We start from the raw sequence: 25,849 nt of genomic DNA, 5'->3' as shown, positions 1-25,849 counted from the left end.
GCTGTAATACGCCACTGTAAATATGAGACATAATCTGAAATAATCCAGCTGCTCCACCTACTCCCAGTGCTTCCAGTATAAACAACCAATCAGAACCAGGAGGCGGGGCTTAACGCTGTCAATCACTTATGTTTGTGCTGCTAAATTTGCTAACAGAAAAACATCTTACAGTTACAGTGAAACCGTTTATCCACAGCCATTTGTGGGTATGCTAACTAGCTTAGCATTCATGTCAGGCTGTGCTAGCTGCAACGTAGCAAAGAGCAAAGGGGGAAATTAATCTCAAATATTGAGATGGAAATTTCCAAGTTTTATCTAGAAAATTCCTGAAATTAGAGTTTGGAACGTATAAAATTTCCTTGAAATACCCGTCATATTTCTGAGATTAATCTCTAATATTTCTGAGGTTTTTTCTAGACAAATCCTGAAGATGAAAGTTGAAAATTTGCTAGAAAAAACTAAATTTCCACTGGAATATTTTCTCCATCTATAGAATAATCTTAAACTTTCAGTTTTTTCCTGTTTGTTTTTCTAGACAATGTCTTATTTTGAAAAGCTGACTTTCATTTCTTAAGAACACAAACTAATAATCTCTGAAGTTTTTTACTAGTCTTATGGATTCTCTCTTTTCCTCCGTCTCTTCTAGCCTCTTTTATCTGCTTACACGCACACGCTGCAGCTTACTTAACCCTGTTCATGTGTGACTGCCGGCAGTCATATGTAAACAGACTGAACCTGATTAGACTGGACTTTAGGGAGGGAACAGATTGCAGACAAGAATAAAAGCTAAACTCTACAATCTGTGACTCACCTGGTTCCGTCCATAAGGTGCTCAGTGGCCCGGCGCTGGACGGTGAATGTAACTCTGTATCTGATCCATTTCTAGCATGTTTGGCTTGTAACGTTTGACAATCTTTCGGTATTAAAGCCTGTTTTTATACGTAACCAAATCTCATTATTTCTCAAGGTAACTTACACCGAGGGGTTCTGGTCGGGTCCTGAAACTGGTAAACGGACCTGGTGGAGCACAGAGACAAAAATGGATGAACTCAAACACTAGAAAACTTCTGGGATTAATTTCAAAATTTCTGAGTTTTTCTAAGTTTCCTATTTTGAGTTTTTATATAAATGTATTATTTCTGAGTTTCTGATTGTGTTTAGTTAAATCCTAAAGTGACTCAGCGAATATTTAATTTCCCACCGTGAGTCAGAACCAGATGTGTGAAGTTGCTAATCGTCAGCCAGAGGAATGAACGGCATACTTACCTGGCAGGGGCGACTCCATGATCCTGTAGGTGGATCGCCCAGGGTGAGGATCAGCCATTGCACTGCGGCGATCTGACCTCTGTGAATTCTCCACATGGGAGAATCTCAGCTGCACAATTTATGGTAGTGGGGGACTGCGTTCGCGCTCTCCCCTGGTACTAATGTTAAATGATAAATTATGTGATACTGTCTGAAGCAATTCATACATGATATTAAAAACATAATCTTATTCTTAAAACTGTTTACTTCAGTGAAGTGACACTATAGTAATAAATGTTACTTTTAACTCATTTTATTTTGAAAAACAACTAATTGGTAAAACCAGTAATTAAAGCAGCACTAAGTAACATATTTTAAACATATTTAGTTGTCATGTCAGTAAAATCTGTATGAGGCGTAACAGGGTTAAAAAATAGATTAAAAAATAAATTCTGCCGAAATCCTCCGATTCTTATGGCATTTTATTTACTTTTCTTTTTCTTAAAAGTCAAAAATGTCAATATTTTCACAAAACTTTCTGAGATTAATCTTGAAATCTGAGTGGAAATTAACTACTCCTATTTTGATTATTTCAACCTTTATTTGCTGTAATACGCCACTGTAAATATGAGACATAATCTGAAATAATCCAGCTGCTCTGCCTACTCCCAGTGCTTCCAGTACAAACAACCAATCAGAGCCAGGAGGCGGGGCTTAACGCTGTCAATCACTCATGTTTGTCCTGCTAAATTTGCTAACAGAAAAACATCTTACAGTTACAGTGAAACCGTTTATCCACGGCCATTTGTGGCTATGCTAACTAGCATAGCATTCATGTCAGGCTGTGCTAGCTGCAACGGAGCAGAGAGCAAAGGGGGAAATTAATCTTTCGGCATTAAAGCCTGTTTTTATATATAACCAAATCTCATTATTTCTCAAGGTAATTTACACCGAGGGGTTCTGGTCGGGTCCTGAAACTGGTAAACGGACCTGGTGGAGCACAGAGACAAAAATGGATGAACTCAAACACTAGAAAACTTCTGGGATTAATTTCAAAATTTCTGAGTTTTTCTAAGTTTCCTATTTTGAGTTTTTATATAAATGTTTTATTTCTCTGAGTTTCTGATTGTGTTTAGTTAAATCCTAAAGTGACTCAGCAAATATTTAATTTCCCACCGTGAGTCAGAACCAGATGTGTGAAGTTGCTAATCGTCAGCCAGAGGAATGAAAGGCATACTTACCTGGCAGGGGCGACTCCATGATCCTGTAGGTGGATCGCCCAGGGTCTCGCTTCTCGGCCTTTTGGCTCAGACAGCGGTCCCCTCCTTTGGGTGGTGATAGCGGTAGTCTTTGTGACTTGGCTGTTGCCACTGATTTTGAGGTTCAGTAAATTTAGTCCCCCGGGTGAGATATTGACCACTAAGTAGTGGAAAATATCTTTTACCTTTTATTTGTATTTATTGGTGTTTTTTAACTATTTATTGTTTTTAGTAAAGGTTTTAAACCTTTAACTGGTGGTGCCTCCACCATGGCGGCTAGCCATGCCGGCATGCGGAGGCACCACAGTGTTCGATTTTTATTTAAGGAAAGAGAAGAAGAAAATAGAGTAACAAGATTGGACTTTTCCAGAAAACTAATCCAACAGGTGCTGAAGTTTCGGCCAGATGACCTGAATTGTATCCTTACCCTGCCTTTCAACAAAGGATATGACGTAAGATTTTGCTCTGCCGCACTTCTTAAGGAGTTTTGGACACGGTTTGAAAATGCTAAGACCCAGTTTTCAGTATTTGACGTCGAGAAACTGACTGACAACTCCCTGAAAACGGTGATTGTCAGGATGTTCAATGAGACCGTCAGTGCTGAAGACATCTGTATGTGGCTGGGTAGATACTGCACTGTGAGAGGCCAGGCTATGAAGGTGCGGGATGTGGACGGCATCTGGAGCTGTGCTTGGCGGGTCCCCATTAAACAATGGGAAGACCCCCAAGGCTTCCAGGGCCTGAAGCATCTCCCCTCAATGATAGTCCTGGGGGAGAACAGAGGCTACATTCACTATCAAGGCCAACCCAAACTGTGTCGGAAGTGCGGCGAGCATGGTCATCTGGCCGAAACTTGTGAGAAAGTTTTCTGTGGTAAATGTCGAGAAGTGGGACACACTTTTGATGAATGTACGAACGGGCGGAAATGTAATTTGTGTGGTGGACAGGATCATTTGTTCAGAGACTGTCCAAAGTCGTTTGCAAATAAACTGAAAAAAGGAAAAGAGACGGTAACGGAAACGGCTAATGAGCAAGTGGACACAGCTGGGTCGGAAAATTCAAATCTCCCGCCAGGTCCTCTGATTGGAGGAGAGGAGGAGAGGGCGGGAAGCGGGGAGGGGAAGGAAGCCCCCCCCCCAGACCGAAACATCCAGTGAGGGGGGGGAGATGCTAACCGAAGGCGGAGCTAGCTCGGACTCTGAGGAAGAACAGACGGACAGCAGCGATGATGCCCCCCTCCCCGACGCCCAGCTGGCTAAGAGGCCGGCATCTGAGTCACCTCCCGACCTTACCCCCAAGGTAGGGAAGAGAGGAAGGCTGGAGGAACTCTTCGGTTCTTTCGGAGAGGAATCCAAAGCCTTCCTCGCTGGCTCATCCAATGAGGTCTCGTTCCTAGACTTTGCTCACCAATCAACCCCGAAGGACCCAAACAAGGTAACGGCTTTAGAAAGACGGCCGACACCGAGAGCCCGAAGGGGGAATGGAGCTCCAACCCGACCTGCACCACCATGTGGGAAGGAAGAGCTCTGTTCACAGGACAGTCTCTGAACCCGCCTTGTTTTAATGACCGCCCGTTTTTTAACATGGGTTTAAATTAGTCTTATCTTGTCTTTAATCCTTTAAAATGTCGTACTTGATTTTAGCCATCATACTCATGACTCTCACCTTCTCAACCATCAATGTTAGAAGTGTGAAGTCGCGAGTTAGAGCCCAGAGTGTTTTATCCTTTTTAACCTCCGTACAGTCAGATGTGTTTTTACTACAAGAATGTTCACTCCCGTTTTTAAAGAACTACACCCGGTGGCAGGACTTGTGGCCACGGCCGTCTATATGGAGCGGCTCCAATGAAAATAAAAATGACGGCGTGGCCATTTTAATAAACAACCCGCACATCTTGGTGGAGGGGAGCACCGTGGTGAGAGAGGGACGAGCACTTTTAGCAAATCTGACTTTTAACGGACAGGATTTTAACCTCTTAAATATTTATGGCTTTAATGACAAACAAGACAGGTATGACTTTTTAGACAGAAAAAGATACAGAAAATTAAAAATAAGAGATTTTAGAACCCCAGTAGGTTTTAACCTTTCTCTTATATATGCTTTTATTCGGAAATTTTTAGAACATTTTGGACTGGAAGGAGAGGAGAACAAGATTTTAACTAATCGTTTTATTGTCCCTGTTGTGCAGGACCGGGAATCAGTGACTCCAGTGCGCGGCCTCCTGTATGGAGACGCCTCCACCGTTTGGCGCAACGTGAGCCATCCCGTCCTTCCAAACAGACTCCAGGACCTGTCATGGATGGTGGCTCATGGGATCCTGCCGGTCAGAGCCGTTATGCACTCCCGCGGCATGTCTGCAACGTCCATCTGCCCCCGACCCGGTTGTGGCGCGCCGGAGTCGGTGAGGCCCCTGCCGTGGGAGTGCAGCACTGCTGTGGACCTGTGGGCGAAGGCCGGCTCCTTGCAATTCCCATACTTGCCAGCAAGGGAGGTCCTCCATGCACAGTTAGTGCTGTACGGGGTGAGCCAGCAGAAAATGACTAAAAAAGACTTCGCTGAGATGTGGCTCACCCCAGCCACCATCAAAAACGCCACTTGGACCTCCAGAAACTTGCTGGTGAGCAGGCGCAGGCAGATGCCCCCCGTGGCTGTGATCCGGATGGCAGCAGCAAAAGAGGAACATCAAGGGCTGCAGGTGGCGCGCCAAGGACACAGCCACCAAGAAGAATCGCCTGCGCCTCCGTGGACGAAGGAGCCGGCGCTCCACGAGCAGAGGTCCAAGCAGCGGCGGCCTGGCTCTCCGGGTGAGGCAGGAGGGAAGGAGCTTTGGGGCAGGTTTCCCCTCTGAGCACCAAGCGCTGTCTGGAAGGACGGGACGGCTCCGGACTTGGGAGGGAGTCACCCCGGTCCTGCTCAACTTTTAACACACAGAGATTTTGTATTTTATAATTCTTGTTCTTAGCTTCTTTTAGCCTAAATTGATACCTGAGTGAAGTTGGCCCCCCCACCTTCTTCAAATTAGACAAAATGGGTGTCAATCAACTCGGCTACGTTTGTGCTGGTTTGTGCAGCAAAAATTTTTGTTTGTGCTGCTTCGGTTTTGAAGATATTAAGAAATGTTTTAGAGGTCATCAAAGGTCAACCAGCCCTCTTAATATCTTTAAAATGATAGCTGCACAAATGAAAATCTTTGCTGCACAAACCAGCACAAATGTAGCCGAGTTGATTGACACCCATTTCGTCTGATTTGAAGAAGGTGGGGGGGCTGGTTGACCTTTTGACCTTTACCCTTTCCTTAATATCTTCAAAACCGAAGCAGCACAAACAAAAATCTTTGCTGCACAAACCAGCACAAACGTAGCCGAGTTGATTGACACCAATTTCGTCTGATTTGAAGAAGGTGGGGGGCTGGTTGACCTTTGATGACCTCTAAAAACATTTCTTTATATCTTTAAAATGATAACGGCACAAACGAAAATTTTTGCTGCACAAACCAGCACAAACGTAGCCGAGTTGATTGACACCAATTTTGTCTAATTTGAAGAAGGTGGGGGGGCCAACTTCACTCAGGTTAAATTGATGAATTTGTAAGTTTTTAGAAATTTCTGAATAATTGCAACAATGTAATGTTTTTAAATGTTTACAGTAACAATAAAAATTTTTCGAAAGAAAAAAAAAAAAAAAGGTGGATCGCCCAGGGTGAGGATCAGCCATTGCACTGCGGCGATCTGACCTCTGTGAATTCTCCACATGGGAGAATCTCAACTGCACAATTTATGGTAGTGGGGGACTGCGTTCGCGCTCTCCCCTGGTACTGATGTCAAATGATTAACCTTCCTGAAAACCTTTTATTTTTCTGACCACAAGCAGCTATTTACCCTTTGAACCACGGTGGACCCGGTGTATGCAGGTGCAGCTTTTCTGTGGACTTTTCTTCAACCACCAGGGGGCTCTTTATTAGGAAATGAATCATTGGAAGTCAAAATTTGGAAATTAAAGAAATTGCTAATTTTCATTTAGCAGAAATTTCTTCAAACTCATACCCCTCATTATAGAAACACAAATAAATTAATTTGATGCCGGTGTTAAGTTTAGGTCTATCGATCTGGTAGTACAGGAGGGAAACTGCAAGTAAAGCTCGCTGTTAACAATCCATCGTTCAGCGTTGGAGACGGAGCGCTGCGACCTTAATTAATGTAGCGGATTTATTATTGCGGAAAAACCGAGAAGCAGCGATATCAGCCTGTTGATGCGGCCTGTAATAAGATGCGCTCTATAGACGGCAAAATACTGTATTTAAATCAATGTGAGCAGCTGAAGTGTGAGACTCCTGATACTCCGTCCTTAGTTACAGGGAAACTGTTTGTCCATGGTTATTCGGGACAATGCTAACTAGCCTAGCATTCATGGCAGGGAGGTGGGGGGCTAATCTCATCCAGAGATTAAAATTTTCAACAGAAAAGTTTGAAAAGTAAAAAAACAAAAAATGCCAGAAAAAATAAACTATTTGAGATTTCTAATCTTTCAAAGTTCTTTACTAGACAACGAAAAGTAGAAAATTAGATTTTTAGTTTATTTTTCTAAGTAATTTTTAAAAAATATTTTATAAAGAAATAAACACATTAATCTCAAACTTAAGTTTTTTTTTTTAACAACATTTCTGAGAAAAACTCAAATGTTGAGATTAAGTTTCTTCCTAGTTTATTTTATTTTTAACAGCGCTACACATAGGGTGATTGACAACGCTCAGACCCGCCTTCTGGCTGATTGGTTGTTTCCATCTAGCACTGAAAAAGAAGTCAGACAATTTGTCTCACAGATTTTCAGTCTAGGTGGTTACACAACTAATGACATGGTTATACTTTCAAACATCTAAAATATATATTTTATGAAAGTTGAATACTGCAGCTTTAAACACCTCAAAGTGTTTCCATGTTCTTCACATGAGACAGTAAAGCAGGTTTTCAGTGTGCCAACGTTGACCTTTGTACATCTTAATAAAGTGTTTGAAACAGCAGGGGAAGGGCACTAGGACCCAGGGCATGAGAACCAGCAGAAACATGGCCGCCGGCCTGTTGAGCGTTTTTCTTTATTTTCTTAGAACAAAAACATTTTTTTCTCCAGCTGCATATCAGGTCTGAACACACAGAACTAAACCATCAACAATTAAAACAACAAAAAACACGATTGAATAATAAAAAGTTCAGAAAGCCGCTGCCGTCTCGAGCCATTAAACCGCCGGGGCGTCGAAGTGGCTCCTGCCTAGGCGGCCATCTTGGAATACAAAAAGTCAAAGTGACAGCCAGATGGTGTGGAAACAAACCGACACTATGCAGCTCGTCTGTGCTGCAGATGTTGGATTTAAAAGCTCGGCTGTCAGTTTAAACTCCAGACTGATAAAGTTGTCCTGGTTGATGGAGGCCAGCCGGGTCCGGTTCCGTCCTCTGGACCCAGAAGGGCCGGTTCTTTCTCAGTTGGCGTGAGAGACGGTGGAGAAGCACAGCTTTAATGTGTAGGGGTACGGTCCACCTGCAACAGGAAGGGACAGATTGAGACGCTGCAGCGGAGCCGGGCCCGGTCGGGCAGCAGGATGTGGATGAAGCTCAGAGTTGGTCCAAACCGGCTGAGGGCCAATTCTCAAAAACAGAAAACTGAGGCGGGAATTTGTTCTGCTTCAGCTTCACAGACCTACAACGGCCTGTTAGGGACATTATACACAAGAGGAGCACATTTCTGTTAAAAAACAAAACATTTTGATATTTCAGAAATTTTCAAGAGAAAAGTTGGAAATTTCAGTTTGAAAAATACTAAATTTGTTAGAAAAAAACCCCAAAACAAATTTATACATACATTTATCTAAAATTTTCCAGAAAAACAAGACATTTCCATGCTCAAATTAAATAGAAAAAAACTCAGTTAGGTTAATCTCAGAAATTTCTTTGTAAGAAAAAAAAAAAAAATCTTTATTAAATGTTTCTTCCAAGTTTATTTTTTTCCCCCAACAATTTCTGAGTTTGAAAATCTGAAAATTTAAAATTTGTAATTTTTTTTGTCTGGAAAATCTCTGGAAATAATTTCAACATTTGACGGGTTTTTTCCAAGCAAATTTTTGGACTTTTTTCTAAAACTGGACATTTTTCAAAGCTTGAAACTCAGAAATGTTGAGTAATTTCAGAAATTGTTAAAACATTTGGAAGTCTTTGAGTTTAACAAGTGCAAAATTTGCTGGAAAAACTAAAATGTTCTAGAAAAAAAAGCAATTTCTGTGATTAATCTCAAAATTTACCAGTCGTTTTCTATTTACAATGGCCGTACAATTCTTTAACTTATAACATGGAAAAATGTTATAAATGAAATTGTCAGCAGAACTATTTCATCAATCTTAAAAACAATCTTGAACATTTCTGAGCTCCAAACATAGAAATGCTTGTAGCAACAACAACAACAAAAAAAAAAACGTTTGATATTTCTGAGTTTCAAATGTAACATTTTTGGTTTAGGAAATTTTTTGAGTTTCAAAAGTCAAATATTAGACTTTGCCAAGTTTTTTTTCCCTAGAAATTTTATGAGATCATTCTAAAAATTTCCGAGTTTAAAAAAAAATCTACTATGTCCTGAAGATTACAGTCTGCATAAACTGAGCCGTTTTATCGCGCTGTCACTTTAAATCCAATGAGCTGCTGGCCACGCCCCCAGCTCAACGTTTACAATTTATACACATTTAACTGGCTGCAAACAGACGAGTAATTACACAGCCGTTCATCTTTGAAAAGCATTAGTGGGGCCTCCTGCCCAGCCTTCAGCCTAGTGGGACCAACAGTGAGCAGTGAGAGAGGAGATAGTAGATGAGTGATCGAGACAAACCCTTTGATGACCCTTTGCTCGCCTGCCCCCCCACACCTGGGTTTTTCATCTGGTAGTGGTTCATCAGCGCCAGCGCCTCCATGGCGTCGTTGATGGACTCCCATTCCAGCAGGCCGGAGGCGCTGCGGTCGCTGGGAGCAGCGCCACCTGTTGGCAGAAAACAGCAGGGTCAGATCCAGAACAGGAATGAATCGGTTCTGGTACAAATATCTGAGGGTTAGCACCGGCAGATACCAAAAAACAGAACTGAGTATTGGGACATTTATAGATAGAAAAAAAGGTCAAGTCTCAGAAATTTTCTAGAATTTTATTTTTTTCCCCCGCTAGCAAATTTTTGAAGTTTTAAACTCAGACGTTTTTAAGTTGTCTAGAACATTTATGAGATTCTGAGTTTCTTGGCAGAAATTTCCTCAATTATTCTATCAGTGAATAATTGATCCCAACTGATGGGAAAATGTCTTGCCATAAGTGAATCTTTACACGATGCACCGATTCACTTTTTTCACGTCTGATACCGATATCTGAGATTTAGTATCGACTAAATTGACTTAAAATAATTTTTTTTAAAAACACAGATTTAGATGTACTCAATTAGACGTTAATCTGATAACTCTGCACCAGAACAGCACACTTAAAAACACCAAAAGCTTAATCATACATGTAAAAACAACTGTAATTTGTTCAATCACTGCAGTTAGAAGTAGAACAGCCAATAGAAAATACAGAAAATGATAAAAATAGCAGCAAACCTTTCAAATGGTTCAGAAAGTGCAATCAGGAAATCTTAATTTAAAACAAATAAATCATGACGTCGCTCAGAGCCCAAAGTATAGAACTAGACTGAATAGATCTGCCAACATGGATTGGGAATATTGATCAGATCTAAAAAATTTTCAATGCTGGTACCAATAAAAATATTAGAACTGCATTGGTGAAATTCTAGTTCAGAAAGAAAATTATTTTGATTTAAATCTTTTAATTTAATTTCTACACTTTAAAAAAAGGAAAGAAAAAGGTGTTTTAAAGTTCTTACTTTTTCCTGTGAACATTTTGACGTTAACTGGACTCTTAACTCCGAGTTCTTCACAAATCTGTAAAACATCAGGGTGAAACATGAAGGTTCGTGTTTTTTAAGATGGCGTCCTGCCTGCAGCGGCGGCGGCAGACCTGAGCAAAGATCTCGGGCGTGACGTCGGGCTGCGCGTTGAAGAAGTGCAGCACGTTGCTAGGATGCTGGATGCGGTTCTTGGCCGCCTGCTCCGGCGAGGAGAAGCGGTTGTTCCGGGAGCCGTGGAAGTCCTTGAAGCTGCTGGTGCCGTCCTCCAGCTCATAGCACTGGCCGGGGACGATGGCTTGCTGCTTGGAGACGCTGCAGGGGGCGGAGCCACATGGTCAGGCCACGCCCCCTCGGCACAGGAGGGGCGGGGTCACAGGGCCCACTGAACTCACCACACGTTGAGCTTCTGGCCAAACAGGAAGTTGTTGTTGAGGTGGGTGATGGCCCGGTCCACAGCGTAGCAGTCGCCCATCTCCACCATGGCGGCTCCGGGTTTACTCTTCATGAACTTCACCTGGCAGGAGAACAGAACCGGGTCAGACAGCGACTGGACCGGGTCAGAAAACTGCAGCGCTCCTTCACTGACCCGCTCCACGTTTCCATAGAGACAGAAGATGTTGAAGACCCGGTCTGCGTTCATCTTGGCCGTGTCGAGCCCGTAAGCCATAACGACCGGCGAGTCGGCGTGGGCGCCGTATTCACCGGGCGGCGGCGGAGGAGGCCCGTAACCCGGCCCGTAGCTCCGGCTGCCGCGGCCCCTCATCGGGGGGCCCATCCGACGGCCCTCATAGGGAGGGGACCCGTAGCTCTCCTCGTAGCCATGGTAACCGCCTCCTACAGGACGATGAGACAGGAAAACATAATGCACCAAACCTGAGGCTTCGGTCGATCCAACACAGAAGAACCGACTTAAAACGTTTACCAATTTAAAAAAATGTACTGAATAGAAATTAATTTGATAACGCTGCAGCAGCACAGATTACTGAAATACAACGACGCTTCGCAAGTTCGGCAGAAACGACTTTAATCTGTTCAGACAGAGCAGTTAGGATTAGGACAGTCGATGTAAAATAAATAACTGATAAAAACAGGTTAACTTTTCTGCAAACTGCAGAAAGTGCAATTAGGAAGTTAAATACAATGTAAAATAAATGAGCACAAAACATAGAATCAGACCGCATAGATCTGCCCTTATGGATTTCACCTGATGTATAATGTTTTTCAATAACTGGTGGATATTGGCTCTCTGATGCTAGATCAGGGGTCAGAGGTCAGCAGACTCACCGTACTCTGGAGGATGGTCCCCCAGCAGAGCCGGCTGCCTCTGGCGCTTGTTGGGGTTCGCATTCACGTCTTCTGAGGACAGGAAGTCAGGAGGAGGAAGAGACACAAACATGACTCCAGTTAATGTGACGGCAGGACGACCAGCAAACAATGAGCCGACAGGCCGCCCGCCGCCCAAGGAGCGCCAGGCTAAACGGAGCTCCGGGTTCACAGACATGCTGCTCAAGGCTCATCATCTAACCAGGACCCCCCACAGTCAGACTGCCTCAGTGATCAGGGTTGAGGGGAGAGGCGTGAAATGCAACAAACTGCAAGAAGAGCAGTATGTCTGACTTCAGGTTCTGTCCGTCCAGAACCAAACAGACTGGGCCCATTAAGACAACCTGAGTGGAGTAAGCAGAAACGCTTAAGGATGAGGTGAATGCAGATGATCGGCGGCCGCATTCAGACCTGGCAGCAGCATGACCCGGGAGGACGACTGAAACCTGGAGAAACCTCAACAAACTGCTGCGCTTAACGCAACTTTATTAGAAACAAAACAAACAGACCCAGAGTTTCGGCCACGGCATCAGCCTGGCAGCCCGCCAGGCTTTACCTGACTCCTACACCAGGCTTGGTTTTTATTTAAATCTTTTCTTTTTTTTTATTTCACCATAGGGTTTCCGCCAAGGGATTATAAGCTTGGAGATGAAAGGCTTTAGCCTCTCTCAGCTAGCTAAGCTAAGGTAAGGGAATCAACCAACTCACTTTGGTTGCCTAGCAACAACCACTCACTGATGAGTGACTTAATTGCTTAAAATAAGAGAAATCCCCAAAATGGAGTAAAAACTGAACAAAATAGGAAATGTCACACAACCCGCTTGTTTTAAATATCTGAAATTCTGCCAAACAAAAATCCATTATAGATAGGCTGATATGAAATGCTCATATCGCGATACGTTTCTCGCCCATATTGTCCAGCCCTGATTTTCAACCAAAGTAAATGGAACAATGTCCAACACGCCTGAAACCTGGAGAAATTGTGCCAAGTGCAACTGTATTAGGAAAAAACAGAAGTTCTGATGTGTATTGATGATTTTAACAGTGGCACTTGACAAAATTCAGATGTTTATGTTTTTATGATGTAAAGCGTAAAAAAAAAAAAACTTCAATGGATGTTTAGATAAAACCGAGGAGGTATGTAGCGCTGAATTATCCTTAGACTGAAGTACAACCAGTTCATAATAAACATTTCTAAATACATTTTAATCAAAATGTCTTCCTCAGATGTTTGATTTGAGACAATGGAACATTTTTTGAACGTTAAAGGCAGAGATAAAATTAAGCTAGCTTTGATCCAGGTAGCAATAGGGGTCCAGGGTGGATGTTAGTGCCAGGTCTGAACAGGAGCCCAACAGGTGAACTGGGGTATGGGGGGGGGGACCAAACACACAGTCACTCTGGGTCACAAATGGCTCAGTCAGTTAAAGTAAAGAGGTTTGTACGCTCACACACACCTGCACCGCTCCCATTGCCATCTGCATCACCATCTGTACAGGTGCGACAATCAGAGAGTCACAGTGGAAGCCATGTTATTCACCGTTACATGTTCACACAAGAGACAACAGCCGGCATAAATGTCAGGGGGTGGGGGGAAGAGGGGTAAATGAGGAAACCTGAACCCAGCTGTGCTAACTCAGAGTCAGTATGAATACTTTTGGCTCCTTTGAAAAAACCCCAGGATGTAAATCGTGTGTTGTTGCGCTTTGGAAGGGTGGTGGTGGTGGGGGTCTCGCATTACTTACTGCATGTTTACCAACACGGAGAGGGGGGGGGGGGCATTAGCTGCAGCAGATCCCTCACTCTCCATTCACTTCATTTCATCCAAACCCTCCTCTTCCTCCTGCTCCTCTTCATCATCATCATCATCTCCTGGTTTTACCAAAGGCAGCAGCGCTCACTGACGGCTGAGCCGGGGCTCCATCTCTAGAGGAATAATCCTGCTTTAGCGTCCGCCACAGAGCACAGTTCAGAGTGGGGGAGGGCTGTGGCTCCTCTTAGCCGCAAATTGCCAAACCTGCATTACATGGAAGGCATTAAAAAAAAAAAAAAAAAAAAAACTAAACAAGGAATGAGCAGAAAAAGAAGAGAAGGAGCAGAGAGAATGGGCGGTGGTCAGTGGCTCCGGTGTGAGTGGTGTTGGTTGGAGGTGGGTGGGTTCTGTATCAGTATGCATCGTCTGTGGGTCGTCTTGACGCTCCGTTCAGTGAGGCGCTGTAGATGTGGCAGGAGGGGGGGGGGACCGAGTGTAGCTCAGAGCCCCAAACGCATCGCCGTGGCTCAATGAGTCCTACTTCGTCGTGTTGGGTGGGTGGGTGTCTCCTCTGTCCCTCTGTGTGAGCGCGGCTGTGCTTTGACGATGCGTATTCTCTGCAAATCAGACTACAGGTACTGATGCTGGTCCATGCCTCTGCTCTCGCTTTTTAAACCTCCTCAAGCCGGGTTTGGCTTTTTAAGAAACAAACAGCCTCCGTTTCCATTTGTCTTTGTTTTTTTAAAAACAAGAGGTGACCTCCAGAAATATGTGGTCACGCGACAGCGGAAAAGACCAGAATCAGTCTTATGTCACAAAAACTCCAGGCGTTTGTATGAATCAGTCATGAATCCCCCAAGAAGATAACTTGTTACTTGTCATTCAAGTTAATGTTTGATTGATGTGATATCTTACTTGCAAAACACAACCAATAATTATATGAGTTTAAAAAAAATTCCCATCTTGCAACAGAACATTAACTTTTAACCATATTTTCACTTCAATTGAAAAGCAAATATGGAGCATTTTCTACAACCCAAGTTTCCAAAGATGGGATTAAAATCTCCAGAGGAAACTGGATAAAGTAGAAAAGGTCACATCACCAATTTGGAAGTACTTAAAGATAAAAAAAAAAAAACTAATCGATAATAATCAATACTGACTGATGTAGAATAGGTGTGCACCGATTGCAGTTTGGACCGATCTTTAAAAAGCCTGACCTGCCAATTACAATTTTAGCCGATATCAATATTTTTGTTTGAATTTTTGATAAATGTTAGGTCTGCCACAATAACCAATAAATCAATTAATCACATGATAAATTACAATAATTCAAGAATTTTAATTTCCTTGAGTAATTGTCTCTAACGTGTTGAACGATAAAAGTCTTCAGTTTGGTGCTTTGTTTACAGAGACTTTTAATTTTATTTGCTGTTTTGTTTATATATTTTGGATATTTAAAATGTCCAGTGTTAAATGTTCATTACAATTTAAAGTTTATTGTTAATGTGTTCTTGCATTACTATCCCATTATATTACTTTAGAACAACAATATTATTGTTTATCGCAATAACTTGTGTGAAAATGTATCGTCCAGCGGCTTCAGTTATTGAGACAGACCCACATGTAAATCCTCTGACCTGGTGGGTCTGTTGGTGCTTTATTTTCAGACTTAAGATCGGTTTCACAGTAAAGTATCAACCGATCTCCAAAAATTCAGGAAATCAGGGCCGATTTATCGGTGCACCTCTCATATGAAATGCTTTTATCTTGAAATGATTTCCAGCCATATCGTCCACCCTTCAATCAAACAGAAAACCACATGTCCACTGTCTACTTTACTGGTGACTGTTGCAGATGTCCGAGTTGTTCTGTTTGTGCTTCTGTGTGTTTAGAACTGTGAGAACAAATAATCATCCACAGCAGCCTCAGTAAAACAGAAACAATGTGGAGCCGCCCGCCGCTCACCTGATGTGCAGCAGCAGAAACTCGGCTGGCAGCAGAAAGAAAAACAAAAAACACTCCTGGATCAAACAATGGGCGGCCAATGAGGCGAGCGAGTAAACGCCTGGCGAACAAAAGCCTCGCTGTCCTCACCTGCTTAGCAGCTTCTTTAAAGAGCAGCAAACTTAGGACACCATCCACTGAACCAGAATCAGTTCTCATTTCACTGCGCCCGTCATTCAGCCGATCATTTCCGCTCACTTTAAAAAAACGGTTAGGGAAAAATTTTGATTTTCAGATCTCTATTAGAAACACAAATTTTTCTACATGAGGTTTGAGAAATAAAAACTTGCTAGTCTGACTCGTTTACACCGAGTTTCAGAGCGACAGCGATAAAGTTCTGGCCAAACCCAGGCAGAAACTTTCTGAAGGTTCACCAGGTAAAAATTTAAAAAATGGGAAACGAAAAAAAAAAAAAACAAAAAACCACAAAACATTATTAATCAAATTATCAAAACACCTGGCTCTGACAGTCACACCACAATTATTTAACATTTCCAGGATGAAAAAACTGTTTCCAGTTTGTTTCAGAAATCAACTTTTGATCATAAAAACTGGGTCTTTTGCTGTTAAATTTAAGAAATACAGTAACTATTTGCTAAATATGATAAAACCTTGAATCACTAAAGAAATATTGCTATTGCATTTTAGGCAATATGATGCTCATGTTTTAATAAAGGAATTTAATTATTTGCATTTTTGGGCATTTAATGCTATGCAAAATAAGTTACTTTGGTTAAATGAATGTGCCAGTTTTCATCCGATTAACTGTAATTAGTGAAATAGTCATTAGCACTAGCTACATTATACAAAAATAAAAAAAAGCTAAATCTTAAAACGTTGATTATTTCTATCAATTCTCATTTTAAAATTAAGTTTCTAATCATATAAACTTGAAAAACATGAGGAATATTTACCAGAAATGCTGAATCTAGTTTTGGAAGCCATGCTGGATAAACGGACTCATGTAGGAACATTTCTATTTCTTTGAGCTTTAGTACGAAAAAGATTAAAGGTGACTCCGATCCCGACACGGTGTTGTGCGTTTACTGGTTTTCTGAACAAACTGGAGCGTTCCTGCTGGTGAAGCCAGCTGAATTACAGCTGGCTGACAGTATCAGGTAACCTGCAGGCCCCTTACTGTCAATCAGTTGTAAATGTCAGCGTGTTGCCAAGCTGGAACAATAACATACCAGCAGCATGAAGAATGCTAGCCAGCAGAAACGGAGCAGAAAAGCCCTTCCAGTCTAATAGTGTAGCTGCAGGGTGTCATCTTTCTGCTGCCAGCGTGTTCCTGCACATCCCAGCTCCCGGTCAGCGTTCACCCGGACCGGACCCGCCCCGGAGGAGACCCTGAATCATCACTAATCAGGAGGCAAAGTGAGCCGACTGACTGGAGGTCAGCGGCGCTCTGGCGCCCTCTGCAGGTTTTACCTGGGCCGCCCAGGTTGGGGTTGGTGTAGTCCCAGGTGTCCTGGTCGTTCTTGAACACGTTGAGGCGGGTCGGCTGTGGAAACAGAGCGGCACACAAAGTCACTTTAACGCTAAAACAGGGCTTTTCAATGTGGAGGAAGGAGAAAAACTAAAAAACAAACATTTTCTAGCTGTTGTTAAGGATTTATACATCAATAATCCCTTTGCTTCCTTCACGCAACTCCAATCAAAATTTGGTCTTCCTTCTAGCCACTTTTCCAGGTACTTGTAAGTTCGTAATTTTGTCAGACAGTATTTCCCCACTTTGAGACCATACCGGTGCAGCATAGTTTCTGTGAGCTTATAAAAAAAAGCCTACCTCTAAAAAGCTAATTTCTCAGTTTGTTCATCTTTTCAGTTCATCCCCTTCCACTAATCATATTCAGATGAACTGTGAGATCTGAGTCTGTCAAGAACCAAAACCTGTTCCATTAATTCTAGATCGCAGCTTATTTAATTCAAAGTTATCCATCGTCTGCACTTTTCTAAAACCAAACTTAAGATATTTCCCTGTGTCTCACCAACATGTGACAAATGTAAATCAGACGATGAGACTTTGGGTCATCTGTTTTGCTCCTGCTCTAAACTTATGAACTTCTGGTGCAGGACATTTAAATTTTATAGTAACGCTCTTGGCAAGCTTCCATCTCCGGATAAACATTTGATAATTTTGGGTTGCTCTAAATTCTCTTACTCTTCCCAGGCTCTAATGTTTGGTTTAGTGGTTGCAAAACGAGTTATTCTGAGGGAATGGAAATCCTCTACCCCTCCTTGTTTTAAGAAATGGCTCCATGACGTGGTGTCCTGTCTCCTTCTTGAAGAAATTTGATACTTTTTGTCAGACAACCATCATAACTTCCTTGATGTGTGGGGTCCTTTCAATAGATACATACTAATAATGGGTTAAAATGACTGTCGTACTCATCTGGACCTGCATTTTAAATTTTTTTCTTCTTTATTACTATTACTGTTATTATAATTTATTGCTTTCATCTTTTATTGATATTCCGTATTTTATGGTGAACTGTTTAATAAAATGTCTCCAGAAATGTCTGTTGTTCCCTTTGACTCTGTCTTGTGTTTGATTACGCTCTACGGACTCTTATCAGTTCTCCAGAAAGCCGACAGTTTTGACTGCTTTCTCTTGTTAATTTTTGTTTTTGTTGTATTTGTTTACTTTTTGTTGTTTTTGTCTTCTGTCTTGGCTGTTTAACTATGAAAAAAATTATAAATAAATTTATTTTAAAAAAAATAAATTTTTTAACATCCTTTTTGTTCCGTTATATTTTATTTGATTAAAAAAAAAAGTTAATTGATGCAAATGTAACTTCTGCCAGTGAAATTCATCCAGCTGCTTTGCTTTTCAAGCTATTGTAGCAGAAAAAACCAAAGAAAATGTAAAACACCACAAGAACTGCAGAAATAAAATAAAACCTGGTGTGATTAATGAAAGAAAAATTACATATTTTCTCATAATCAGAAGACGGGATTGTGATGATCACATTTTCCACCACCGAACTCAGAGCCGCCTAAAATCAGAAGCTATGAGGTCAGCATTATGCTCAACGAATGTAATAATTATTTAATAGAAAATATCCTAGAAGTTGATGCTTCTTTGTAGACTTTCCAGTATCGTCTCTCAGATGGGGTCAAAGGTTAATGTCTATGGAGGCACAGTGACATGGAAACGTTTGGGAACCAATTCTCTAATTAACTCATGCTCTGATTGGCTGGAGAGTCTAAAAATCATCTTTAAGCTCCAATTTAGGTCTGAACTACAGCTCCAGGAAAAAAATTATTTAAAAAAAACTTACAAAGGAATTTTTTTTTTTTTTTAAAGTTAGAAATCCAAAAGAAAAAATAAAACTTGGAATTAAAAAGAGGAAAAAAATTGAGTTCTGAGGAAATTAAAGTAAAATGATGTTTTGGTGCAACTGTTGGCAGGTTAGTGTTGAGTGACACCAAGTGGATAGAAGTAGAGTTTATATTGGACTGTGGTACATTTAATAGGATCGCTGCCTAATCTAAACATTATTCAGATCTAGCTGAACGGAGTCCTGTCATACCTTTGCGTATTCGATCTTCAGGGTGCAGCAGCCGGAGTAGATGTCGGCTCCGTTGAGCGACGCCTTGGCCCGCTGGGCGCTTTGCACCGAGTCGAACGTGGCGACAGTTAAGGAGGCGACGGCGCTTCAGTTTCCTGACCCTGTGCTTTTCTTTCCCTTCATCATCCATCTGATAAGTTTCTGCCTGACTGAATGACACTTTTAATGACTGAACTGTCTCTGGCTGTTCTTTCGGTTATCGTGTCTCAATCTACGTGCTCGCCCGTCACTCTGCTCCCCCCCCTGTATTTAACCAGGTAAACCCTGTTGAGATCACAGCCAGGCTTTCCAACAGAAAGGATATTCCACCATGGCCTGGACGCCGTTCTTCCGGAAGATGACGATTCTCTGGACGGGTCCACAGTTGTTGCAGATGGTGTAGAGGACGTCCTGCAGTGGAGAGCAAACGCACAACAGAAATCTCTGAAACTCTGACACAACAGACCTCAGTCTAAAAGAAAAAGCTGGGGACTGTTTTCAGTTAATCTGATTGTTCCTAGGAATGCTGGCTTCCTGATGTTTGTTCTAGACGGGTTTTACCATCATGACCATTTGGGCTCCGTCACATTCTGATAAACAAAAACTAAAATGAGCCTTTCACAGATTAAACACTCTATTATTTTCAAAACCGTCCATTTCTATAGCTGTAATTCACAAAATGTCTCCTCATTCGTCCCGACCGGTCCTCGTTAAACAGTTCAAGTTCAGCTTATTATTGAATCACTTTAAGTTTTTATATCTAAGGAAACCCGGCAGATTGTATTGACTCAATGACTTGCAGTATTTCTTCCTCCTGGTTGAGCGACAGCAGAGAAAAAAAAACTGTCCTCTGACAGGAAGAAACCCGTATAAATGCAGTCGAAAAGCCACTTCATCCTTGTGTAATTTAAAAAAATAAAATAAATCAAATAAACTTGTTTTTTCAGAGTTAGTGTGTTTCCATTAAGCTAATTCATTTTTGTAATTCCAACAAAAACGCAGCTTCCATTTAAGAGCAAACTAATGTTTTTAAACATAGATAAAAACAAACCCGGGTTTGGGAGTTTCTCAGCTCTTCATGGAAAAATTGGATCGAATTTCCACGACAGATGTCACTAAAATTAACCAGCAATATTTTTCAGAGCAAGTTGTCCATCAAGTTGAAAAATGTGCCTCTCATAAGCAGTTTTTCCAGAAATATCAATATCCTGCTAAACTTATGTTTTGCTTTTATTTTAAAGCCTAAAAAACAATAAAATTGTGTTTCCTCAAAAAAAAAAACAAAAAAAAACTGATTCCCATTGGTGGACATTTAGCAAAAATATCTGCCATGTTATTTTGTCAAAAGGTGATAAATAGACACTGCAATTATAAATTTGAATCAAGTCGTACCTCTGTTTTTTACAACTTGAATAAATTTCAGACTAAAATTGCAGGTAAACCGTTTCTAAGGCGACACCAGCTGGTTTTTATGCCAACTCTTTTAGCTTCTCCTGTCTTTTTTTATGCCATCTAGGCTGAAAACCCAACTAGAAGCTAAGTTACCCCTCTGAGGAGGAGGCGTGTTGGTTACCGTGGTGATGGGGTAGATGGGGTTCATGATGGTGAAGAGCAGAACGTTGTTGACGCTCCTGGAGTCGTCCGAGTCTCCCGGCCTGGAGATCTTCTTGCTGGTGGAGTAGTTGATGAAGGCCGGGTGTCCGGCGATGTAGACCTGGTTGTCGGCCGCGTACGTGACGGCGGTCGACGAGCCGTTCATGTCCTCGTACTCCACCAGAGCCTGCCGCTTGTTTGGCATCACGACCACATAGCTGGAACGTAAACACACGGCGTTTCCTGCTCTGATCTCTTCACACAGACCGCTTCGTAACAAACCGTGGAGATTCATCTCTCTAAACTGGTTAAATGAATCAACCAGTTCGGCATCATTGTTACACGCCTGGCTGTAGTCACAACAACATCTTTACAGGATGCTGTCCAGCTGCAGCATCTGCTCTGATTGTAGATCATGGCTTCTTTAAAGCTCAGCTGAGGTTAATCTGATCTAGAATCAGTTAATCTGCATCTAACCAGGCCAGAAGAGAACTGCATGTCACGGGAACAATGATCACATCTGTTAGCAGCAGCCAGGTCTGTCGCAATAAATCAATTGAAAGAATGATAAATTAAAACAAGCTCAATAATTTACATTTCCATGATTTATCATCTCTACCAAAAACTGGGTAATAAAAGCCTTCAGTCTGGTGTTTTGGTCTGAACTGAACCTTATTTGTAGAATAATTTTGTTTATAGAAACTTCATAATTCATCTGTTTTGTTCATTTATTTTGGATATTTAAAAAGAAAGACTAAAGCAGACATCAGGTGCATTTCCAATGAAAGACCAAAATAAAAAGTGTTACAACTCTAAAAGGCTGCAACTAATTATTCATTCTGTCGATTACTCAATTAATTGGATAAAAAGAATGGGCAAATTCTGCAGATTTTACAGCTAAACCTTTTATACAATATGAAAAAAAAGTCAAAAAGATGCTAATTAATCACTTTAATTTAAAAAACAGTAGCATTCTTGCATTCACTGAAAATTCAGTTTCTATGATACAAAATGTGATTTAAAATGAGAATCAACAGGAAATAGTTTTTCCATCAGTAAAAGCTAAATGTTGGATTATCAGATGTTAGTGTTTTAAGATTTAGCATCATTGATTTTTGCATAATGTAGCTACAGCTAACGATTATTTTAGAAATCGATTAATCGGGTAAAAATCAGCACACCATGCAGATTTTTCATTTAACCACTCAAGCACATTTTAAAAACTATTCAGTGCCTAAAGAGGCAAATAATGAATTTTATTTAATAAATCTCAACCAAGTGAAGCTAAATCTGTCGAACAGATTTACAGCCAAAGGGTTGAACACATTATTTGTACAGTTTTGGCTTTATTACTGCTATTTCAGAAAACAAAAATCCTATTTTAAAGTCTGTGTACTCCAGTTGACGACTGATTGAAGACGTGATTAAACTCCAATCAGGACCAGACTGGATGCATCAGCCGATCAGCTGCAGTGACGTCGTCGTCTCTCCAGGCCGGTAGTTTACCTGGTGCTGCTCATTTAACGTAATAAATTGTGTTTTAAAGGATCTTTAAGATGTTACAGTAACATCTGCCAGGTAAAACTTATTGAATGAACCAGTGCCAAATCAGATAATCATGATAACAAGCGCTACCTTTCAGCGCTGTTTCAAGATACTGATGTGAAGATAAGACACTTCCTGGTAATCCTTAGTCCCGCCCCCTTTCTCCTCTCCTCTGAGTAAACAGACAGCTGTGTTTACAAAGTTTGGCCAAGTTTTTTTCCCATTAACTTGGCACAGTTCACTTAAATGTGGTTAAAATATGTGAAATAAAGAGGAAAAGCATCTGGAATTAGTAAGATGGTGAATCAGATGTTTAAACTGAATGAAGCACAAAACTTTAGTAATTTCAGATTTTCTTCCACAAAACAAAACTTTGGGGTAATCTGAGCTTCTTACGCCGTCAGACACCAGACATGTCAATCGATTTTGCTGGACAATGAATTGTCCCGGTAATTATTGCAATAAACAATAACATTGTTTTGAGATATTTTTGAAATAAAATATAAATAATGCAAGTTCACCCTCTTATAAACAAACTTTTGTAAAAAAAAAAAAAAAAAACTGTGCCTAAGACAAGAAGCAATAACTTAATTACTCGCATGATAAATTAAAACAAACCCAATAATTTCCGTGATTTATCGTTTCTTTTTTTTTTCTCTTTCTACCAAAAACTGGATGACAAAAGTTCTCAGTCTGGTGTTTTGGTCTGAACTAGCCATTTTTAAAAGATAGTTCTGTTTACAGAGACTCCAGAATTAATTTTATTTGTTGTTTTGTTTATTTATTTTGGATATTTAAAGTGTATTCCAGTTCCATTGTTAAACATTAATTAGAATTTAAAGTTTATTGATCTTTGAGAATGTGTTCTTGCACTATTAACATTATATTGCATGAAAATGGTCTCAAATCAACAATACTGTATATAGCAAATGACTTCTGGGAGAATTTATAGTCCAGAAAAATGTGTTATTGTAAAAAATTCTTATCTAGAAGACATTTTAAATATCCAAAATGAGATAAAAACAGAAATACCCCCCCAAAAACTAAATAAAATGGATTTGGAAATCTCAACAAAATTGTCATTCAAAAAAACAACAACAATGAAAACAATCAAGCTCATTTCAGTTTATCATGTTGATTAATCGTTCATTACTACAGCCTTTGTATACGTCCAAAATTTGCGTCTGGGCTCTTCTGGTGAAGAATTACGATTATACAAGTTGAATAAAATGCTACATGACTGCTTAGACAGATTCAGCTTCACAACTTTTTTTTTTTTTATTAAAGATCTTAATTGGGATACGGATCTGTGGAAGTAGCCTTGGATCCTGGTGATGTCCAACCAGGGAGAAATGTTTGGCATTCTCCCAGCATGCATCCTGATTGGCTAGCTGCAGCAGAGACACACCTACTGAGTCAACCATGCGCTGTGAGGTCAAACAAACCAGACAGAGGCCACCTGTGTGCCTGCAGAATCTGTCAACATTAAGGTGACTGAAAGGCAGGAAATACACCGCCTGACAAGGTGCCGAGTCACAACCTGGATTTGGTTTTCCAGCTTTTCTGTTTTAGATATGGAGGTGTGGTCACCGTGTTATGACTGAACCATAATGTTCTGATATGTTAGGAGGTGAAACATAACGTGTCACATGCAGCTGAAATAGTGCAGACTGCCTTGATTTAATCTTCTGTACCTAATGGCTCCGAACTCCTGCAGCGCCTCTACGAGGTCGGCCTCCGTGACCCCGTCCATCAGCCCCCGGACGTGAACCACCACCGAAGGAAGGGTCTTGTGTGGGTCTTCATATCCCTGCGGGAAGGAAAAACAGCAACTCACACAACCGGTTTGGTTTATTGGTCCGACTTGTTGCCTAAGGGAGGATAACGGAGCGCAACGTTGTGGACAACCCTGAGAATCTTAAGACATTCATTTTTTGGTTGACTTTCTAAGATATTTCTTTTAATCTGCTATTTATTCAAACTTTCTAATTATTTTTGTCCATTGTAATTGCTTGTTGTTTTTTTTTTTCTAGACCTCCGTTGATATTTGAGATCTCTTACAAATAAAATGTATTATTCTCTTCAAGAAACTGCTTTACAACATAACCGCTGCAACACAGACTGCTACAGGAGATTATTCCTGCCTATAGCCATTAGCATCTACAAAACAAGTGAAGGACCTTAAATAATAAGTTACATTTCATTTATCTTTGGAATTGTCTTTTGCTTTTTCTATTAAATTATTTAAAAGTTGCGCAAAAGGTAACTATTTTTTAGTGGGGGGAAACGTTTGTAAGAGCCACTTGCTGCTCCGGGGCCGGAGGTTGCAGACCTCCGGTTTAGCGGAACCGAGGTGCTCGGTTTCAGTTTCAGTGGCAGCTGGGGGAACTGGAACCAACTGCTGCCGTTTCAGTTGATTTGTATGCAGTATTTATCCAGAGTGCATCTCTATTTGCAGCTTAATCTGAGTTACAGTTGGGGAAACTGCTGCATTAAACAGCGTTAGGCCCAATTAGCCAAACAGAACCATGCTAACGACCCCCGGTACTGGAACAAAGCAGGGCTCTCATAAGGCCCGGTGGGGAAACCGCCCTCCTTGGGTCCCGCTCAAAGCGAACCGCACCAACACGCATTAAAATAAACATATGGAGCTATGCTGTATTTTATAACCCATCATTTTGAAAACGCAAAGCTAAGCTAGCCATTTTTAAAACGGGGAGTTCGGAGAATCAACGGTTTCCCGTCGCGGTGCTCCGCCGACCTGAAACCGCGTCGTGACCGCTTTCAAAACGCGAACATGAATGAATTAAAAGTGCACCGCAAAAAAAAAGCCCTCCAACAAAGTTTGGTCCGAAAATTCTGGACGTAAAAAGAAGTGTCGCAGCGGACTCACTGTGGCCATTCCGTCGGTTTTCTGTCGTTTTGTTGCCCTGCCGTCTTCGCTGTAGTAACGGCTCGCTGCAGTAGCCATGTTGTCCCGGTTAAAAAGAATGTTCGACTGAAATGGACGGAAAATTCATGAAAAACGAGGCATGCGTCGCCACGCCCATTATAGTGACGCAACGAAACGTGATAGGCTCAAGAGGCTGTCTATTTTAATTTAAGCCAATAGGAGAAGAGATGGCATAGCTTTTAGTTGGTTGGCCCCAAAGCTTGAATAAATAATGTTATTGAAGCATTTGTCACTTTCAAACTTTCTTTTCATATTCACTTATAGTCTCATGGAAGAAAATATCTTGATTTTAATTTATGTTTAAATTTAATGTTTGTACGCTGTGAGCAAGTGAAAAACGAAGTCAATCCCTTGTTTATGCACATAAACATGGCTGATTCTGATTGTAAGCGGTTTTATTTACAGCACGAGGTATTCCCAGAAGTGGGTGGAGTAGACAAATACTTTATTCAAGTAAGAGTAGCATTACAACATATTTTTACTCTAGTAAAAATAAAATAATGTTATCAGAAAGACAAACATATGAAGTTCGGAGCAAACTCCTGCATTTTAAAAACTAAACTGAAAAATTATACATCAACAGTTTTAAAATAACAGGTTCACTTTTCCAAAATATGAAACTTCCCAATAATGCATGCATACCTCAGAGCAGGATATAGTAATTGGGCTTCTTCTTCAAAGAGTGTCCAAAATATT

At 41.1% G+C, this 25,849-nt stretch overlaps 2 protein-coding genes, 1 non-coding gene and 1 pseudogene across 9 annotated transcripts; 3 read left to right on the top strand and 1 right to left on the bottom strand.

The window, feature by feature from the left end:
- The first annotated feature begins 1,258 nt into the window (after positions 1-1,258).
- Positions 1,259-1,421, top strand: LOC111612089. The gene has a single exon (XR_002754396.1). It is a non-coding gene; the product is annotated as a U1 spliceosomal RNA (small nuclear RNA).
- A 2,239-nt stretch (positions 1,422-3,660) lies between these two features.
- LOC111611933 lies at positions 3,661-5,488 on the top strand. Its single transcript, XM_023350946.1, has 2 exons — positions 3,661-3,938; positions 4,693-5,488. The coding sequence occupies exons 1-2, from the start codon at positions 3,672-3,674 to the stop codon at positions 5,350-5,352; spliced, it is 927 nt and encodes a 308-aa protein (XP_023206714.1). The 5' UTR covers positions 3,661-3,671; the 3' UTR covers positions 5,353-5,488.
- Positions 5,489-6,178: 690 nt separating this feature from the next.
- LOC111612099 lies at positions 6,179-6,315 on the top strand (annotated as a pseudogene).
- A 1,260-nt stretch (positions 6,316-7,575) lies between these two features.
- On the bottom strand, positions 7,576-25,203 carry LOC102222669 (heterogeneous nuclear ribonucleoprotein L-like). Of its 7 annotated transcripts, none has more exons than XM_023351225.1 (14): positions 25,094-25,203; positions 23,895-24,010; positions 20,636-20,873; positions 19,388-19,473; positions 19,045-19,141; positions 16,940-17,012; positions 13,206-13,238; positions 11,710-11,781; positions 11,012-11,259; positions 10,818-10,939; positions 10,536-10,737; positions 10,402-10,459; positions 9,369-9,515; positions 7,576-8,033 (listed from the first exon to the last, which is right to left on the bottom strand). In XM_023351225.1, the coding sequence occupies exons 1-14, from the start codon at positions 25,169-25,171 to the stop codon at positions 7,975-7,977; spliced, it is 1,629 nt and encodes a 542-aa protein (XP_023206993.1). In that variant the 5' UTR covers positions 25,172-25,203; the 3' UTR covers positions 7,576-7,974. The 7 variants fall into 7 exon arrangements, with proteins under 7 accessions (XP_023206993.1, XP_023206997.1, XP_023206994.1 ...); XM_023351229.1 differs by having other exon boundaries at positions 9,405-9,515; XM_023351226.1 differs by having other exon boundaries at positions 11,710-11,778.
- Positions 25,204-25,849: the final 646 nt, after the last annotated feature.

Source organism: Xiphophorus maculatus, chromosome 18 (assembly GCF_002775205.1).
Source record: "Xiphophorus maculatus strain JP 163 A chromosome 18, X_maculatus-5.0-male, whole genome shotgun sequence".
NCBI classification, from domain to species: domain Eukaryota; kingdom Metazoa; phylum Chordata; class Actinopteri; order Cyprinodontiformes; family Poeciliidae; genus Xiphophorus; species Xiphophorus maculatus.
Note: the sequence above shows the minus strand (reverse complement) of the source record. Positions and strands in the feature narration are given on the sequence as shown.